At 53.1% G+C, this 15,338-nt stretch overlaps 1 protein-coding gene across 7 annotated transcripts in view; it reads right to left on the bottom strand.

The window, feature by feature from the left end:
- Positions 1–15,338, bottom strand: part of ARHGEF10L (Rho guanine nucleotide exchange factor 10 like) — a 186,700-nt gene that overhangs the window by 88,040 nt on the left and 83,322 nt on the right. For 4 of the 7 annotated variants that reach the window (XM_043531742.1, XM_037881154.2, XM_043531743.1 and 1 more), the window contains 4 exons: positions 12,347–12,438; positions 11,274–11,357; positions 4,020–4,177; positions 750–866 (listed from right to left, as the gene is read on the bottom strand). In XM_043531742.1, coding sequence (XP_043387677.1) covers positions 750–866; positions 4,020–4,177; positions 11,274–11,357; positions 12,347–12,438 — 451 coding nt within the window. The remainder of the gene's footprint in view (positions 1–749; positions 867–4,019; positions 4,178–11,273; positions 11,358–12,346; positions 12,439–15,338) is intronic. The other 3 variants (XM_043531746.1, XM_043531744.1, XM_043531745.1) reach the window with 1 other exon arrangement.

The raw sequence follows: 15,338 nt of genomic DNA, 5'->3' as shown, positions 1-15,338 counted from the left end.
CCAGGAAAGAGCCTGGTGAGGTGCTCAGATCCGAGAGGGAGCTGGCAGATAAAACCCGCCTCCCGCATCATTTTACTTGGAAGCCAAGCTCCTTTGAAAGAAAACAAACATGGAAATGCCATTTTGAGAGTCACTTTTCAGAGCCACAACCATGCGGTACGGAATCCCGGGGAGGCAGGGAAGCGTCCTACCCGTTTTCCCAGAAACCGAGGCACGAAGGTGACCGGGCTTGGCCACAGACAGTGGGTGTAGCTACGCTTCGAGCTCGAGGGGACAGATCCGTGCCAGCTCTGGTGGAACTAGCGTCCTAAAGACAGAGGCGCAGCTGCCCCAGGGTGAGGCGCTAGCTTCCCTGAGTACATGCCTAGGGTCTCGGACGGGATCGTACTCTGGGCGACCAGCCCCTCCCGCCACTTGCATTGCCACGGCTACACTTCTACGTTCAGTCCGCTAGCTGGAGCGGAGCTCGTGCAGGCAGGTCTCCTCGAGCTGGGGTTTGCACGTACCCAGGGAGTCACCAGGAACAGAACCGACTCCCAGTTCTCGCCACTGCTCCACACGCCTCTGCCCCTTTAAGAGCATCTCACCCCGGCACGCATGCAGACTTGAGTTCAGCGGGCCTGGTGTAAAATGGAAGCAATTGTGCGAAGCAGAGAGAGAGCAGACGGGAGACTGCGGTGCAGAGAGAGCATGCAACCCAGGAGGGATCGATAAGGGGGGTGGAAAAAAGTCTGAAGGAGGGACAGTACCTTACAATCGTATTTCTGCTTCAGCTCCTGCATGTCTCTCCCCCCAACTCTTAAAGCCAGAATGTCCCTCTTTGTCCTGGCGTATCTCTCCTTTAGCCTATTCAGGTCTGGAGAAAGCTGCGCCCCAAGCAATCAGGCAGGAGGAGAAGCAACAGGAGGCGGGAAGAGAGGCAGAGAAGAGAGATTCAGGTAAGCAGCCAAACACAGGCAGAGAAAAAACAAGAGGACCAGTGATCCGTCTAGATTAGCCAGTCTGAATGCAGGTGGGGCCCGCCTGTCCCCTCCATCCGAAGGAGGAGAGCGCCTGCCATGATCCCCACCAGGGGGTGGAGAGCTCTGGGCTGTGGATAGCTCTTGTCCTGCTCCCTGGAGGGGAGCGAGGGGGAATCTAATGGCTTCAAGCCCCCCTCTCAGGATAGCAAGAAGTCTTATGCTGAAGGGTGGCCCAGGCTCTCCCCATCCCAAGGCCATGTCTGCAATGGTGCACCATTACCTACTGGAGCTCCTCTGAGGCAGGGGGAGCAGGGCTGCGAAGAAGGGATGCTCCCCCGCCCAAGGCACCAGGAAGGAGGACATTCCAGATTGTGGGTCCTGGGCCTCCCCCCTTTAGAGATCCAGCTAGGCAACAACAGCTATGTTCAGTAATTTACTGGGCTCTCCACAGTCCCAATCCCATGTCAAAGCCCCCGATGCATGAGTCCATCCCCCAACTCTGAGCCCAAGGGGAACTCGCTACGGGGGTAGAAGGGGAGAGGAGGCAAGGGACGGCCCCACTGCTGCATGAAGACAAGTGCTCCGTAGCTCTGACCAGCAAGTCGCCCCGCCCAGTGTGCATGTCCCACCCAGACCACACAGCAAAGCGGGACAGAGGCAAGCGCACGCAGGAGCCTGGCTGCAGGGCGGGACGGGGGGCGTAAGGAAGGAAGGGGTAGCACAGGCTCGTGCAGTATGCAGGGTGCCAAGCGAGATCTCAGCCACCAGGAGGCATTGCCGGGTGCCCACCATCCCGGTCAACCCCTCTCCCCTCCCAAGTCTGCGTCCCGCCCCCCGTCGCAGTGCCCAGGCAGAGGTGAGCTGTGGAACAGTCCGAGTGCTGGAGCGTCTTATCCCAGCTGACTGGGAGCTCAAAGCACCAACATACAACAGGAACGGGTGTAACGGCTTTATTGTGCACGTCTGCACCACATGGAGGTCTGTCCAGCGCTGGCTTCACCCCATAGTCCTGCTCCAGTACACACTGGGCTCAGTGTAAAAACCAGGAGGGATTCTCTGGGGCAATGGCTCCTCTCTGATTGCTCCACAGTCCTGGTTTGGACTCAGGAGAGGATCTCCCCAGGACATCACAGAGGAAAAACCTCGATGGACAACACACCTTTAGGCAGGGCTTAATTTGTGCTGGGGCTTGGCAGTCCATAGCCCCAGCACCTCTGGGCTTGGCAAGTCAGTTACGAAACTAAAAAAAATTGCTTGAACCCCCGCACCCAATTGCTTGAGCCCCAACACCTCTTCCACAAATTAAGTACCGGTAATAGGTCTATGCGCCCTTTCAAGAAGGTGCCAGCCCATGGTAGGATTTCAAGACTAATCACTTTGAGAGGCAGTCTGTCAGTTCTAAATGATGGAGGGAGGACCCACCATGGAAGAGAACAGGACACTCCGGGTTCAGACACCCCAAAAGGAGAACAGAAGCTTTAAACCCCCCCACCCCCAAAATGAGCAGTTGAACGAACTGATTTATAGTACAATAATACAGTAAGCAATGTGTATCGAGAAAGGTCTTTTATGGAAGCTTATAATGTTCTGAACTTGGTCATCATGAGATAAGAAGACAGAGCACCGATCTGTCTCTAAATAAACACCGGGATTTTATCTACCGTAGATACGTTTCTCGGTAACTATGGCATCTCTGAATCGGTGGCTTTTCTATGCAATAAACCTTTTGTTTATTTTCACCCCACGCTGGTCACTGGTGGATGCGGGGGCCAAAGTCAGCTTGTGTCTGAGGGGTCAGTTTCACACCTTTGAGGGTGACGCACCAGAAGGGAAAGTCAGCATCTGGTGGTTAAGACCTCAAGGAGGACAGATTTGGGGAGACTCGGGACGGGAAGGGCTGCTGGTGTCACCCTGCAAAGGCTGGTGGATGCCAGGGTGAGACCTTCTTGTGTGGGCCAGCTACTGGCATCAGGGCTCTGAACCAAAGCTGCACAGCAGGGGGTGACTGAACCCCTTACTGGCCTGGGTGGCCCCCAAAGTGTTCCATCAGAGGTTCTTGCTGCCCCCACATTGATGAGCATCCAAGCACACCAGAACAGCCCTGCAGCCAGCTGCACACCGTTTGCATCATGAACCATTAGCTAGTTGCAGGGGTTCCACTTCGAAGAGGACGAGATCTAGCGTGCATGGCCGGGGGGGGGAAGAGGGACATTTCAACATACCCCGATAGCCTGGAACAAAGCCTCAGCTCCTAGGAAACGGCAGCTCTTCGAGACATCTCTAAGCCAAGTGCAGAATCCTGGTTCAAACAAGGCCACAAATGGCCTCCCCCAGTACCAGGCAATATCTGAGACCAGCAGCTAATTTATTATCCCAGTTCAATTTCTCTAGCCAAGATGTTAAATAATTTTTTTTTAAAAAAAAAAATCCATCCACCATCTATCTGCTCGAACACCTGGTTATCACATGGGGCTTTTCCTCTGTAAATCTCAAAGCACTTTACAACGGAAGTCAGTGTCATTAGCCCCATTTTAGAGATGCGGAAACTGAGGCACAGAAGGGCAGGGACTAGCCCAGTGTCTCCCCAGGCAGAGCCAGGAATAGAACCCAGATCTCCTGACTCCCAGTAAAATGCTCTGCCCGCTAGGCAACAGTCTCTGCAGGTCCACCTAAGTCCCCTTCCCCTCTCCCAGGCAGTGGGGATTATTCAAGCTGAAAGGATTCATACCCAGGCCATCCGAGTGCACCCCATATCTCAACTGAGTCAAATCTGAAACAGTTACACCACTCGCATCCTCCCAGTCTGCTGCTTACCCTCAAGCTATTGATACACCAGTCCCTTAACCGTGGATGGGCTACGAACATTTACGGCTGGGCATTAGCCCGACAAACCATTTAGCGTTTGCCATCCAGTGCCCCCAACCAGTACAGCCCTGGATCATTGATGAGAGAAGCAGGTCAGAGGTTTTATCTCAAACTAGTGCACCACCACCCCACACCAGCCATCGAGGCAGGACCAGTTGTATCAGTTGTCAGGGCACATTGTGTGCCGATTACCTTTGGCTGGAAGGACCCCTTGAGTTTGGCAGGCTCCACCTCAGGCTTGGCCTCTTCGCCAGAATCCTCGCTGTAGCTCTCAAACTCACTGGAGCTCCAGCCTAGATCTTCGGCTTCCCGATGTGCCCCATCCTCGTAAATCAGGTTTCTGTCTGCCCCTGTCGGGGCGGGGAAAAGAACAGAACACCATTGGCAAAGGCCTACGGTGTTGCCTCTTGGGAAAAGGCATTTGCTTCAACCCATGACCTGCCCAATTAATTCAGCATTACCCACAGTGTGCCTCTCGGCCTCCCACACCACCCGTTTCCAGGATTGACCCAGGCCCAGATATCTCGCTGCATTTGCTTGCCTTGGAAGGCATTGCTCCAGACTTAGGCAAGTCTCCTGGATCTATGGCTACAAGTGACAGTCAGTCATACTAGGGTGAAAACGAGGAGGAGCGCTGCCTAAGGAAATTTGTGGGACCCTCCTCGCTTAGATCTCTTCAAACCAGGCAGGACAGTGGATGAGAAAAGGAGACATCTTGCAAGCAGCAAGGGGGCTGGGGCAGGGTGGAGAGGGACAAGGTGGCTCAGTGACCTTTTCCCTCTCTCCAACCTCTGTGTTTCCAGGTGTTGTATTCAGGAAAGGTGACCAGTGGGTCAGGCCAGTTCTCCTCTTAACATTCATGCTCCGAGCACCGTGCCCAAAGGACAAGACTAAGCTCTTGGCCAGCAGGGACTAGCAGTTCTGCCCAAGCAGCCAGCTCTCCCTCTGAGAATGGAGATGGTTGCATAGACAGACCAGCCACAAGTCACCGGAAGTTGAGAAAAGAGGGTGGAGCAGAGGGGCTTGGGCCCATGGAAAGCAAGGTGCGAAGTCCGGAGAGTGCCAGGGGAACATGACAACCCATGAGGAGCAGCCTCGGACGCTGCAAAGATTGACAGCGGATTCCCCACCGGGTCAGCAACTGTGGAATCAGGAGGCACAGCACAGACCGGTATCAGTAGGCGGGTGGGCAGGCGGGGCGGTGCTGCCCAGCAGAGGGCGCTCCTGTGCCACAGTTGGAAGGCTTCATTCTCTTCCTGGAATTGGACAGACAGGTGGCTAATGCTGATGCATCCTAAGCTGGAGTCTGCAGACCCCAGGCAGAGAGGTCCCCCCGGGGCAGGCACAGGGGAGAGGCAGCATTTCTCAAGGAAGATCAGGGAAGGCGGGAGAGGGGCACGTTATTATTGCTCATTTCCGGCACAATAGGGTGGGAGGGGTAGCTCAGTGGTTTGAGCTTTGGCCTGCTAAACCCAGGGTTGTGAGTTCAATCCTTGAGGGGGCCATTTAGGGATCTGGGTCAAAAATTGGGGATTGGTCCTGCTTTGAGCAGGGGTGGGACTAGATGACCTCCTGAGGTCCCTTCCAATTCCAAACCCTGAGATTCTATGATTCTAAGGACCCAGTGGAGATGGGGACCCCACCGTTCTCTACAAACGGCCCCTTCCCCGAAGAGATGAGGCTCTGACTAGAGCAGGGCAAGGAAGGAGCATTAACCCCATTTTACAGATAGGGAGTGGAGGGCCTGAGAGATGAAGTGATTTGCCCAAGGTCACAGAGGAATCAGTGTCACCGCTGGGAGATTCCCACACCCTGGGGAACGCTGTTGGCAAAAACACTTCCACTAACCACAGCGCCATTCTTCCCCCCTTCCTATTTACTATTTGTGTTTAAACCTTGTCTACTTTCCTCCTCCTCCTGTAGCCTGTCAATGTGCTTTTCCATTTCCATTTGTCAAACCTCCATCAATTTCCTATTTCAGCTGATCTAGTTTCCACTCTTCAGCCCAAGGGAGAGATTTGGTAACACGGAAGAGGATTCGGGGCTGGATCTTGCACATTTCTGTCACGTCTGAAATAAAAACCCAGCCCGTGCGACACTGCAGGGACTGTGCCGTGCAGCCCCTTTCAACTGACTGTAGAACGCAGTGGTGCCAGAATTATTATTTATATCGTATTTGCATTGCAGTAGCTACCCCGAAGCCCCATCACGACCTCAGCACGCGCGGTGAGGTACAAACGCAGAACCAAAGGGCGGCCCCTGCCCCAACCAGCTGCTGCGTCAGCCACCCCAGAGTCAGGCAATAGCAAGGTGAGCCCAATTCAGAGTTTAAAAAAAAAAAAAAAAATCCATTCCCAGGTGTATTCTCTCCTTGGCAAGCAAGTTGCCCGTATCCCCAAGGCCCAGCTTTCCTTATGGCCCACGCTGCCTCTGTTCAGTGTCTCGTGCGTTGTGGAACCACAGGAATCTCGCCTTTAGTTGCACAAGAACCAGAGTAGCCAAGCGAAGAAATATGCCTGCCTTCACCGGACCCAGATCTGCTTATTCCTTTACTGTAGATGCAGGTCTCTGGTGAAAGACAGACATATACCTGCATCATCTCTGAGCCTGCTACGGCAGAAGATGGCCAGGCCCCTTGGTCTTCCATCCCAGCTGATTCCACCGAGCCTCAAATACCAGGACCTTTCAGAACCTTGGCCCCGAGTTACCATGGCACTGCTGGGCCCGTTCCTCCTCCAAGCTTGCCCCAGCACATGTGGCCATATTTAAACCCAGATCTGCTCTTCTCAGTTGAGGCACAACACAAAGACGTGCAGCTTTCATTCAGCAGGCTGAAGGGACAGGCCTTAGAGGCCAGCCACACCATTCTCAGCTCCCTGAGCTTGGCTGACCTCCTGCCTCCAATGAACTCAACAGCAACACTTCCCATTGACTCCAGTCAGGCCAGAATTTCACCTCTTGTTTGCATTTCCTTGTCTCTGGTGAGCCCTTCCCACCTGTTGGAACAGCGAGAAAGATCCCCACAGTTCCTCCATCATCCCTAGACTCCAAGGCCAGATGAGACCATCCTGATCACAACACAGGTATAACACAGGTCAGAGACCTCCCCCAACACCATTCCTAGGGCAGATCTTTTAGAGAAACATCCGATCTTGAGTTAAAAATTGTTAGCAATAGAGAACCCATGACCCTGGGTACATTGTTCCAATGGTTAATTACTCACACCATTAAAAATTTACACCTTATTCCCAGTCTGAATTTGTCTAGCTTCAGCTTCCAGCCATTGGATCATGTTGGACCTTTCTCTGCTAGATTGAAGAGCCCATTATTAAATATCTGTAGGTGCTTACAGATTGTGACCAACTCACCCCTTAACCGTCTCTTCGTTGAGCTAAATAGATTGAGCTCCTTGAGGCAGGTTTTCTAATCCTTGAATCATTCTCATGGCTCTTCTCTGACCTCTCTCCAATTTATCAACATCCATCTTGAATTGTGGACACCAGAACTGGACATGGTATTCCAGCAGCGGTCGCACCAGTGCCAAATCCAGAGAGAAAATAGCCTCCTCTTGATGCATTACAGGATTGTATTTGCCGTTTTGGCCACAGCATCGCCCTGGGAGCTCATGTTCAGCTGATTACCCACCACACCCCCGCAAAACCTCTTCCAGAGTCCCCACGTCCTAGGCTAGAGTCCCCCACTCTGTAAATATGGCCATATTTACACGTCTACTTGCAGAAGCAGGTGACAGAATTGGCAACCCATCAGCCTTGCTCCTCTGGCCCAGAGATGGAGACCAAGGCTGACATCAAGGCGACCGCTAACGTTTGCAATGTACAGCACTATCCATAGGCTAAAATTTTGATGGTCTCTTGCTCTTCTGTCCAGTGGTAAAGCTCAGTTCCACACAGCTGGATTTTTTCCACTGTCAGAACATCCACTCCTAAAGCCAGGGAGGGACCTGCGTTCCATATCCAGGCTGGCAGGAGGAGGAGGAGATGCACTGGAAGGAATGCAGGCAGACAGACATTTTAAACTGACAGCTAACACAGGATTCCAGTCATCAGGCTATTATTAAACAAAAAGATAAACAACTCCCTAGAAGAGGATTTGGTTTTGGCTAACCAGTGCAACTGGCCATGGAGGAGCAAAAAAACCCACAATCACTGCAGCAGTCATGAGACGATTGCGAAATTAACCTGCATTTCCACCTCCTGAGCTTTCCATCAAGGGGCAAAGGAAGTGTGGATGGAGATGAAGGAGTGTTCGTCATCATCATCACGTGTAGTACAGTACCAGATAGGGTACGCCCACATGACAGGCAGCCGCATGTCTCAGAGCCCCGGGCAATGGACTCAGGCTCACGGGGCTCTGGTCCTAAAAATGGCGTGTAGACATTCAGCCTGGGGCTGAGGCCTGGGCTCTGAAGCCTTGGGAAGGGGTGTGGGTTTCACAGCGTGAACTGTCCTCACAGCCATTTTTAGCACCATTAGCGCAAGCCTGAGTCTGGGGACTCGGGCTCTGAGATTCCCAACTGTGGGCTGCTGCTTGCCGCACAGACATACCTGTACGTACAGACCGTCCTTGGCCCCCGAGCTTACAATCCAAATAGATAACAGAGACAAAAGGGAGAGGGGTAAATGAATTCTTGCCCCCTTACCCTTTTCACAGACGGGACACTGAGACAGGGTAAGGGCTAGGATGCTCATAAGAACTTTGGGGCATAAGTCCCTATTTTAGGCACCTAAACTCACTCAGCCCCTAACCTGTCAAGGTAAAAGTTCCCTCAGCCCCCGTGTCTCTCTCTGTCCGGATGCCTATCCCCCACCTACGACCCAGCGTGACCCCCAACCCAGGGAAGACAGGCGTGCAGGGCTCTGTCTAGTAGGCACCCCCTGAGCCCACCTATCAGATTGGGCCCTTTCAAAACCTGGCAGGAGGAAGAGGAGCTTCTTAGGGTCATTGTGAGAGGGAGAATGTCTCTGTCACCCAGTGGTTTGGGCATCCAGATGGGAGACCCCCCGGTCCTGTCCTCCTGCTTCAACCACTCCGTCATTATTTCTCCACAGCAGGCCTGCTTTAACCGGCGAGATGGGGGGAGCCTCCATCCGAATATCCCATAGCTCCGTGGTTAGAGCTGGGAGACCCCTGTTCCAATCCTCTCTGCCCCTCTGGCGGAGAGGGCAATTGAAGCTGGGTATTCCACATCCCAGGTGAGGGCATTAATCACTGGGCTAAGAGCTGTAAGGTGGGTGACATGCCCCCACCCCCAAAATGGCATAAGGCGCCTAACTCTGAAGAGAGTTCCTGGCTTCAGAATTGCTCAGCAGAAATAGGCACTTCCCTGCAGCCTTGACTTGGGAGCCTAAATCTCCCACCGCTCCGGTCGTCATCTGCCACTGACTCGCTTAGGCAGCTCCCCGACGTGTGTGAATTGCAGTCAAAGGCGCCCAGCTCTCCCCATGCGTTGTACAGAAGTGTAGACGTCTGACTCAGGCTTTGGGAATCACCATGATTTTTCCAGGCACCTAAAATTATGCCTGGCGATGCTCAGGGTCAAGGTCTAACTCCTTTTGAGCATTCAGCCCTAAGTGACTTGCCTATGGTCACACACAGAGACTGTGGCAGAGCCAGGAATTGCCCCAAATCTCCCAAGTCCCGGCCCACTGCTCTAGCCCCTAGGCCATGCTTCAGACCTCAATTAGAGCTTACCCAGCACAGAAAGTGATGGCAGGGAACTGACAACACTCCAACAACAACGATGGGGGTGAAACCAGACAGTCACTACGCTCTCGAACGAACTCGAACAGGAAAGTGATAAAAGACAAAACCACTCAGGGGCAAACATCGTTCACAAAACGATCACTCTATATCTGACCTCTCAGTCCTCATCCTCAAAGGAAACCTGCACAGCACCTTCAAACGATGAGCCTGGGAGTTTAAATTTAAACTTTGCTAGACACTAAAAATCAGGGACCGAAAAGAGAACCTGGACTTATAGCTTATTACAACAATCTTTTCCCTCCCCCCATGACTGGAGACGCGCTAACTAGCCACTTCACCTTGACTGCTCCCTAGAAATATGCGCTAACTACTTATGCTAAATATTCATCCCACCTTGTATTTCGCTGTGACGCTCGGAGGGCCTTTCCCAGACTGAAGAAGAGCTCTGGATAAGCTAGAAAGCTGGTCTCTCTCACCACGAGAAGATAAACAATGTGACCTCACCCGCCTTGTCTCCCTAATAACCTGGCAGCAACACGCCTACAACAACACATCAAACGAAGAGGGAGGGAGCCATCACTCTAAGGGCACGGCTACCCTGGAGAGTTTGCAGCTGCTCCGCTGTAAGCTCTCTAATGTAGCTGCCCTAAGCGGACGGGAGAGAACTCTCCTCTCGGTTTAACTACTCCAGTGAGCGGCGGTAGCTGTGTCGGCGACAGAAGCTCTCCTGCCGACAGCGCTGTCCAGCGCTTCGCTCAGGGGGGTGGTTTATTCTCCCCCCTGAGCAGCAGAAGTTCTGCCGACATAAGCTGTAGGGTAGATATGGCCTAAGAGGCCCTCACGACCTCACACAACCATCTCCAAATAGCCTCTTCCTTGCGTCCTCCGGTCTTGAAGCCACCGCGCACTCCCATCTCCCAGGAAGCAGGGGTTTGTGAATTCAGTGCAATGAAATGCAGGGTCCCCCTTTCCCTTCCTGGTGCCCACCCAGCCCTGTACGGCTCAGGCTGGTTATGGGTACAGACCCAGAGCTGTTGGATTTTGAGGGCATGAAAAGCCAATTGCTTTATCCCTTCCCCTACCCAGGAATGTCTTTAAAGTGGCACAGAGAGGAGGTAAAATCCTAGTCACGCCCCACCTGCCACAAAGGGCCTCTTCCTCTACAGTCCATCGGCAGCTCTGCAGGGGTGGACAGGAGACAGCAAGGCAGATACTCAACGTTGCTTCATTGGCATCAGTAGAGTTACACTAATTACCCCAACTGATGACCTGGCCCTTTCCTTCCAGAGAGATTCTGATTTAGCTCCAAGCAGGCTGAAAGGACTCAACAGCCGCAAGTAATCAACAGGCCAACAGTGGCTTCTAAAAGGCCAGGGTACTCCTGAAGGAGGCAGGGAAATGGCCTTGTTAGAGCAGGGTACTGGGAGTCAGGACTCCTGGGTTCTACTCCCACCTCTACCACAGAATCACCATGCCACCTTGGAGCAAGTCACGTCACCTTTGTGCCCCGGTTTCCCCATTTGTAAAATGGAGCTCGCACCTACCCAGCTCCCAACACTCATGTAAGAGCTCCAAGATCCTTGGATGGGCAGGGCTGTGAGAGAAAGGACAGAGCTGACAGAGGCAGGGGAGGAAGTAGATAAGAAAGAGAGGCAAAGACAGCCTGTGGGAGGGCATGAAAGACACCTCTGCTCAGAGCAGTAATTCTGGGTGGTTCCATACCGTACTGATCCGAGTCCAGATTTTCACATGGGACGTCATCATAGATCACATCTTCCTCCAGGGCCGGGAACTCAAACCGTCCACCTGGAACGAAAAGCAACACAGGGCAAGCTGTGGAGAGGAACCTGAAACCAGCAGAGAACTCACCATGAGCTTCAGCTACACCCCGCTTTGACTCGTGGCAGCATGAGCCAGTGGGTAGGGTACTAGATTGGGAGTCATGACACCTGGGCCCTATGCCTGCCTCAACCACTGACCCGGCAGCCAAGTCACTTCATCTCTGGGACTGTTCTTCCTGCTCTGCCTATTTAGATTGTCAACTCTGGGCCGGGACTCTCTCTCACGGGGTATCTGCACAGGGCCTACCACAAGGGACCTCTTGAGTGCAACCAGAACACAATGAATAGTGGGTCTTGTCTGGAACACCTGATGTTTCAGAGCCAACCTTCAGCGTACTGCTCTCAGTGCCTTTTGTGCCTCAGTGGCAAAGCTAGATCCTGGCCCCTCTCTCTGAAGCCTCTGCAGGGAGAGCTCAAAAATCTGTATCTGAGTTTTATGACTTGACCCTGGCTCCTTTCTAAGGAGCAACAGGCCAGGGCTACAAAGTGTGCATCTCAATCCAAAATTAGGGAGCCTTTAGCTCAGGAGGCTTGGCCCAGATAAGAGACAAATTGAGGCCAGCTGTGAAATCCAGATCTAGGTCCAAGTGCTGATCCCCAAACACCCAAAATTTGGATCGGTCCTTTGGATCAAACACTTCTCCAATTTCAACCCATCAAGTTCTCAACACCCTATGTATGGCATGGTAACTGCTACACTGAAGTCTAAGTTATTATCCATCATGGTCCCAAACATGCCCAGTCACCCGCCTGACCAAAGGGCTGTTTTAGTGTTTAAACAGAGCCAGGATTTGGGATGGGGAAGCCGTGTTTTTCCATCTGTGTGGGGGAGGCGGGAATCCCAGCATTTCCAGGGCACGCCGAAGCTGATCGAACAACACACGAGTCTCTTGGAAGGAATCCAGAGTCATTTCCATCCATCCCATCCAGCTCAAAGAGGCATCAGAACCCTACCTCGCCGGATGCTCTTCCTTTTCCAGTTGCGGGTCCGAGTCCCAATGGGGGAGCTGCCCACAACGTCCCCATTGCTGACCACCGTCAGGAACCTAGGGCAGGAAGAAGGCTGTGAGTGGTCAGACAAGCAGAATAGCCAGCCAGTTTACGGGGATGGCTGGGGGAAGCTATGCGCTATCGCTAAGAGCTGAGCAAGTCCAGGTCCACCAACCTGAATAGCAAGGGCCAGTTGTGAGCAAATGCAATGGCCACACCCGAATCGCTTGGTTGCAGACCTGGCTACAGACTGGGATCCTCCACAGCTAAACTGCACCAAGAGGGGGTGACGTGCCCAGGCAATTCGCACTAAGACACAATGGGTCTCTGTCCCCCTCCAGTGGCTGGTCCATGTAAAAGGTTAGTGAGTCTCCTACTGCTTCCAGCTCCTAGCATTGCCCCGTAAACTGCAACAATAGAGGCCCACGGCTTTTAGCTCTCAAGGGCCAAGCCCCTAAGCAGGGCTGGCTAGACGTGCACCCACCAGGCTTCAGAGCTGACACCCAGCGCTCATGCCATCCAGTTACACTGCAGGTCTCCGTCGTGCCAGTTCCCAGCACGCCACCCCCACACCGCGTCTCTCACATGCCCACTCGCCCGCTGCTTCACTCTCTCGTTCTGGTGTCCTTTTCTTCCCCCTTGGCTGCTTTCAGCCTATTTCCTCTACTCTCCCTGCACACCTTTCCCCGCACAGGGCATCCCTTCCCCATTCACTGCACTGTGCTCGCTACCTCCTCCCCTGGGCTTTCTCTCTCTCTCTCATGAATCAGTTCTCTTTTCCCCCCGCACTTCTCTTTTCAAGCTTGTTAGCTCCTTAGGGCTGGAACCTACCTTCCGCCTTGGTTCTTCCCAGTATTATGCTAAAACCTAAAGGCCTTAACACCAGCACGCCTGGTGCTGCAGACAGGTAACTGAGGCTGTCTCAGCCCCAAAGAGCTTGCGAACCAAGTTCCTCTCTTGTGAAGATCCTTCTCCAGACACAAGCTTTGCTGGTGGCCTCTGACACCAGTCAGGACAAGGGTCCAGGATGGGGTCTCAGATACAGCGAGGAACCAACATGCTCAGATTTCACAACACCAAGGTTAAAGGCACTGGATTGGCACTCAGAAGAACAAGAGTCACTGCTCAGCTCTGACACAGATTGCCCGCGTGACTGTGGGCTAATCACTTTGTTTCTGTGCCTCAGTTTCCCACCTGTAAAGGGGGGATAATACTTTCTTTCTCTGCCACTAAACTGCAAGTTCTTAGCAGCAGGGACTGGCTCCCAGTATGTCTGTACAGTCCTGGGTACAACACAGCCCTGATTTCAAGCACTACTGTAACCCAAACGAACAGCACCCTCCCTATACCCAGCAGGGCTGGGCAAACAGGTTTGGATAAAGAACCTTCAGCCAAAACTTCAGTCTAACCCTTGAGGTTGGAAGCGCTCCATTAATGGTGTCCCTCTCCGCCCCTCCATTATTTTTCACATGTGCCAGCTCCAGCACTGGGCTCCCAGGTGCCAGATGGCAGCAGAAGGGCCAAAAGACAGAGAAAAAACCTCCCCCTTGCAAGATTCCAGTCTAACGGTCCATCCTCTTGGAGATTCATGTAAGCAGCCAAACTGGCGCCAGCACCTCCTCACATCCCCTAAGCCCATCTGCCATCTGAAGCAGGCAACAACAGGCTGTCCCAGGGACGTCCGCTGATTTGCCAGACAAACCGGGCCCATCATTCAGCACAGAAGGGGTTAAGAATTTTTAAAACTCAGTGCAAGAAGGGGGGGGCTTCCATCCGTACTGGAGGGGAGGCAGGTCTGTGCTGGACCTTGAGGAAAGGGGAGGGGGGGCTGGAGTGGGAGTGGTGGAACAGGATGTCTGAGAGTAGCAAGCAAGATCAGCTGTTTCCCAGACAGCAGCTGATGGAGTGTCGTGGTGACCCCGCAGCCCCCTCCCCGGGGGGCATCATTGAAGGTTTCTGGCTCTCCCAGCCCTGCAGGACCATGACCTAACTGGACAGACCCGGCCATGAACTCAGACCTGCGGAGCAGGGGGCTGGGTTATAAAGTCTCCAGACACAAACACATTTGCGCCTTGTGCCCTCTCCCCACGGTATTATCTGAACGACTATTAAAGCAGCATCTGGGGCCACTAAATAGTGCACTGAATTAACATACCCAGCCTCTCCCCAACCCTGCAGGGAAGCCACAATCCAGGTTCAAATCTCCATCACGGAACTAGTGAAATAAGCAGAGTCTACATCCACCCCCTGTCATGCCTTCGCATCACAGAACATGGCTCACCGCAAGCAGGAGGCATCCAAACCTAACCTGGATGAAGGGCTAGCCTGGACCAGCCCCACATAGCCTGGACTAACACACTAACATCTCCGCTTTAAATCAGGAGGGCGGTGGGTGGACTGTCCCAGCACTAGGCTTAAAGCTCGGACTGACAGCCTGGGCCTGGTTTGATTAAGTAAATAAAATGTCAGGGGAAGCGTCCGAGTCACAAGGCCAGGTCTACGCCCTGGCCTGTAGTGGGGGGCGGGACCCACACAGATCTGCAGGGGGCAGACCCACAGCCTCCTACATTGTCCAGGTTTCAGAGTAGCAGCCGTGTTAGTCTGTATCCGTAAAAAGAACAGGAGGACTTGTGGCACCTTAGAGACGAACAAATTTATTAGAGCATACCCTTTCGTGAGCTACAGCTCACCGTATGTATCCGATGAAGTGGGCTGGAGCTCACGAAAGCTTATGCTCTAATAAATTTGTTCGTCTCTAAGGTGCCACAAGTCCTCCTGTTCTTTTTACTTTGTCCGGTGGCACCAGCAATCCTACTTTCTCAACACGGCTCCCGGCAGCGAAGCCAGCCAAGCCAGACTCCTGCGGGAGGAGCCTTTCAGGGTGCAATGCTCCCAGAGTATTTACAGTGACACAAAAACAAGGAGTCCGGTGGCACCTTAAAGACTAACAGATTTA

Source organism: Chelonia mydas, chromosome 18 (genome assembly GCF_015237465.2).
Source record: "Chelonia mydas isolate rCheMyd1 chromosome 18, rCheMyd1.pri.v2, whole genome shotgun sequence".
Taxonomy (NCBI): domain Eukaryota; kingdom Metazoa; phylum Chordata; order Testudines; family Cheloniidae; genus Chelonia; species Chelonia mydas.
This window is presented reverse-complemented; position numbering and strand designations above follow the sequence as displayed.